Here is a 4168-nt window from a genome sequence, read left to right on the forward strand (position 1 = left end):
ATATACAACATGGTAGGCCCTAAATAACAATTAAAATGGTATCAGATGCCCGCAAGATGGAAACAAATTGGCCGTAGATCGGGAGTTCTAAATGTGGAATTGTGGATTTTCTCCCCAAGAAATTGCCATTTTCCAACTTGGGACCCTGCAAATGTTTATCTTTGTTGTAATATAAATGCTAAGTTTTTATTATTTATTTGAGGTATATTTATTAAAAATTCAACATCAAAAACATACATAGAAGCAACAGAGGCTGAATTGCGTATGAATTAAGAAGAAAGAATAAAATATATATTATATAATATTTAAAAGGTAGACAAAATAAAGAGACAAAAAATAAATACCAATATCAAAATACGAGATAACCACGGAAGGAGCATTTACCGGACAGTAAAGGGAGGGGAAAATAAATCAATCAACTGGAGGGGGAAATTTTTAGTTTAACTTTTATTTATTATGTAAGCCAAAAATGGGATCGGACTTGTTTGGAATCGTTTGGTTACCGGTAATTAATTAATTAATTAATTACGTTTCTTTTATTTAAATAAGCCTGCTTCTTCATATCCGGAATAAAGAAGAGTCCCCCCTAGTTATTTTTGTTTTCAATACCAGGTATATAGTGATAATCTTATATTTCTATTTGCCCTAAAATACCACCAAAATCATGTGGAAAAAAACTAGAACGTACCCTTTCCCTTTCAAACTTAGGGACAAGAAAATGTAGATCCAGGTCTTCTAATACTGTTTTGATTGATTGGGACATTTTTGTTTTCGTTAGTTATTAATTTTATCACTAAGATAATCCTATGTCGAATATGCTTTGTTACACGCGATTTTCCACTAGGCTCATTCCCACAGCCGTTGATTTTTTTCCACTTGACCCGATGTCAAAGGTCATGAAAGCACTGAATGATAAAAGAACCGTACGTAATGATGAAAGGGCGGAAAGGTAAAAGCACCAAATGATAAAAGAGCCGAAGTGCGGCAAAAGCACCGAAAGTAATGTTAAAAGCACCGAACATAATGTTAAAAGCACCGAACGTAATGTAAAAGCACCGAACGTAATGTTAAAACCACAGAACGTAATGTAAAAAGCACCAAACGTAATGTAAAAAGCACTGAACGTAATGTAAAAGCACCGAACGTAATTTTAAAAGGGCCGAATAGCAAATACGCCAAACGGAAAAGAGCCACCAAAGGCATTAGTAACGGCGTTACATATCTGATTTGTTACAGCGGAAATCTTTACCATCTAGCTCCTAGCCTAGATGGCCTTGACCTAGCTAGCTAGAGATTTTCCAGCTTCTCGTACTACACTACCTAACTATAACCAGCTGTAACAAACTAGGCCTACTACACTATAGCCTAGGTAGGCCCTACTACACTATAGCCTAGGTAGGCCTAGTAGGCTCAGCCCTAGCCTAGCTAGGAGGGCCAGGCTTGAGCTAGAAGAATTTGTATACTACTACTACTATCTAGTACTACTAGGCCTAGTAGGCCTACTACTACACTACAACTGTACGCGACACAAAAACTAACCCATGCCATGCCACATGACCAGCGGTATTGTTCCATTTGCTTGATCAACCTTTATGGATTTACAAACTGTTGAAATTAAGACAAAAAGCAACAAGCCAAGAAATCTTCCTTCGAACTCCATGTTGTTGTGTTGGCCTTAGTGGTTGTTGGCCAATTGTTGGCGTTACGTATCATGTGATAATCTCGTCACGTGAGAGAACGAAAACTTTTCAGTAGCTTACACGTGATCCCCTCATTCGACTTGAAAAAATTGAAAGATGTGGCTTCAGCTAGTCGGGTCCAACGGTGGCCAAGNNNGGGGGGGGGGGGGGGGGGGGATTAATCCCCACCGGACAGGTCAATTTTAGATTAGCGGGATCATTGACTGGGTTTGAGTCTTATGCTTAGATACGAGAGTGATGAGGTCAGTTTACTTTTGTTGACTGAAAATGACCAGTATTTTAATTGTTAGATAGTAAATCCGAAAAGGGTGCAATAAAACAAGAACAGGACAGGGGCCTATGCATCAACTGAAACTGAACCATGTTAAAATTATGGAGACTGATGGATGCCGTAGGCCTAGATGGACTGACCGACCGACCGACAGTGCTGAGATGCGAATAGTTTGATGCAGAAAAGTGGTGATGTACACTGTATTGTATGATTTAATAAAAAAAAAAGGGCGCCTTCGTGCGAGTAGGGGACAAGCGGTAGCCTACTTTCACCTCCCGAAAAAAGAAGTTAAAAATCAACGCCTTTTTTAGTGTGAGTTACTACTGGAAAATTGTTTGTGTTAGTACAAATAAAATAAAGACAATTGCCTCGTCATTTTTTATGTATCGATTTTAATTCATATAAGACATTCGATCCACCCACTCCCACCCAAACTTCAGAAACTCCTCGTTTTAAATCAAAACAACGAGTTAATGAGTCCGAAAATCCAGAGACCTAAATTATAATAACATTATTGAAACAGTTTTAAAATTGAACTTTTAATGACGTTGTAGTCCGCCAAGTGGTCCGGGCCAAAAATGGTCTGGCGGACACTAGATTTGGCCGCCAAAGTCGGTCCTTTGAACTTGGGATGGAGAATTCTCATTTTTCCCAGTGGCTGTGGTCATGCTGTCGAACATCGCAACCGACAGTGTGTATAGGGTGGGACCTATTTGTACAGAGTGACTGTGTGTATCATAGGAAAAAGTATATTGGCTTATTTTTACCGTACTTGAATTTGAATTGTTTTGGGGGCCCAGTATACTATTCACAAGCTCAGTTGAGTATGAGCAATACTACAACACCCACTCAGCGAAATCAAAAAGCATGACCAGGGGCGGATTTAGGGGCCCGCCCCCCCCCCTTTTGGAAGGTAAAAAATAGAAAAAAAAAAGAAAAAAGAAAGAAAAAATGATAGCCCACAACGCCTCAAATGTTATTTTCAACGACGCCTCAAAAAATTTCGCGGGGACATGCCCCCCGGACCAACTAGGACTTTGTTGTCTCGATCGGCCCAAATTTCAGCCCCCCTTTTGGACATCTCTGGATCCGCCCCTGCCCTTCACCAAGATTATTCTGTAAACATACAAACGCAACACAAAGCATTCTAAACTCTGTTATTATTTAAGGGTTTGATTACACCATGGAGGAATTAGTTTATTAAATTCATTGTTTTTTTTTAAGGGTTTGATTAAACGATCCTGGAATTAGTTTATTAAACTCATTAATTGTTTATTCAGGTGTACGGTACACTCGCTTTTCAAAACCAAATGTTTACGTTTAAAAAATGTAGGGAATTGATTTGAGTCCCCTTCAAATGAAAACCATAGCGTGCTACAACACATTAGACATGTTGAATGGCTGTTCTTTGTCACACTACCAACCCCTTCACCAAGATAATTTTGAAATCATATAAACACAACACACAAACCAATTCTAAACTCTGTTATCATTATTTAACGCTTTGATTCAACTCATTCATTTATATACGAGAACAGTCTCCAAAATAGTAGTTAAATTAAATTACAATTATTGATGTAAAATCAAGAAAAATTAATAAAAATAATAATAATAATAATAATAATAATAATAATATTAATTTATGTAGCGCATTTTTAGAGTTCTGTTTAAAGCGCTTTACATAAAAATTGATAAAATACAATATAAAACAGGCAGAATTATACAATCAAATTACAAAAATATTATATATAAAAACTACAAAAATATACTTATAATTAATTACATTGTTAAAATAATTAAAGTTGGAAAATTTTGTCAAAAATAAATATTATTAATTACCTAACAAACTATAATAAATTCTAAATTATTACAATACAATACAGATCAATTAAAAGTATTAAATTCAATATCTACAATATTGAAAGACAATCAATTAAAAGGAAAGATAATTAAAATATAATTACAATATTAAAACCATTGAAATTAATTACAAATTGTGGTGAGCTAATAAATTACTATTATTTCCAATTACATAAAATTTAAATATTTAAATTCAATAACAATTATTATTCGAATACCAATAAAAATATCTCAAAATGTACAAAAAAATTCAATTCAGAAAATAAAGAAATAAGAACGGTACAAATAAATTAAATAACTCACTATCAGCATAAAAGTACAATGTGCAACATTGTAC

At 35.2% G+C, this 4168-nt stretch overlaps 1 protein-coding gene across 1 annotated transcript in view; it reads right to left on the reverse strand.

The window, feature by feature from the left end:
- The window catches only part of LOC117122269 (palmitoyl-protein thioesterase 1-like), a 10527-nt gene extending 8822 nt beyond the window's left edge, over window positions 1-1705 (reverse strand). Inside the window, exon 1 of the mRNA XM_033267806.1 lies at window positions 1540-1705. Coding sequence (XP_033123697.1) covers window positions 1540-1660 — 121 coding nt within the window. The 5' untranslated portion in view covers window positions 1661-1705. The remainder of the gene's footprint in view (window positions 1-1539) is intronic.
- Window positions 1706-4168: the final 2463 nt, after the last annotated feature.

This window comes from Anneissia japonica, unplaced genomic scaffold, assembly GCF_011630105.1.
Source record: "Anneissia japonica isolate Jap-2015-1 unplaced genomic scaffold, ASM1163010v1 scaffold287708_len1499824_cov190, whole genome shotgun sequence".
NCBI classification, from domain to species: domain Eukaryota; kingdom Metazoa; phylum Echinodermata; class Crinoidea; order Comatulida; family Comatulidae; genus Anneissia; species Anneissia japonica.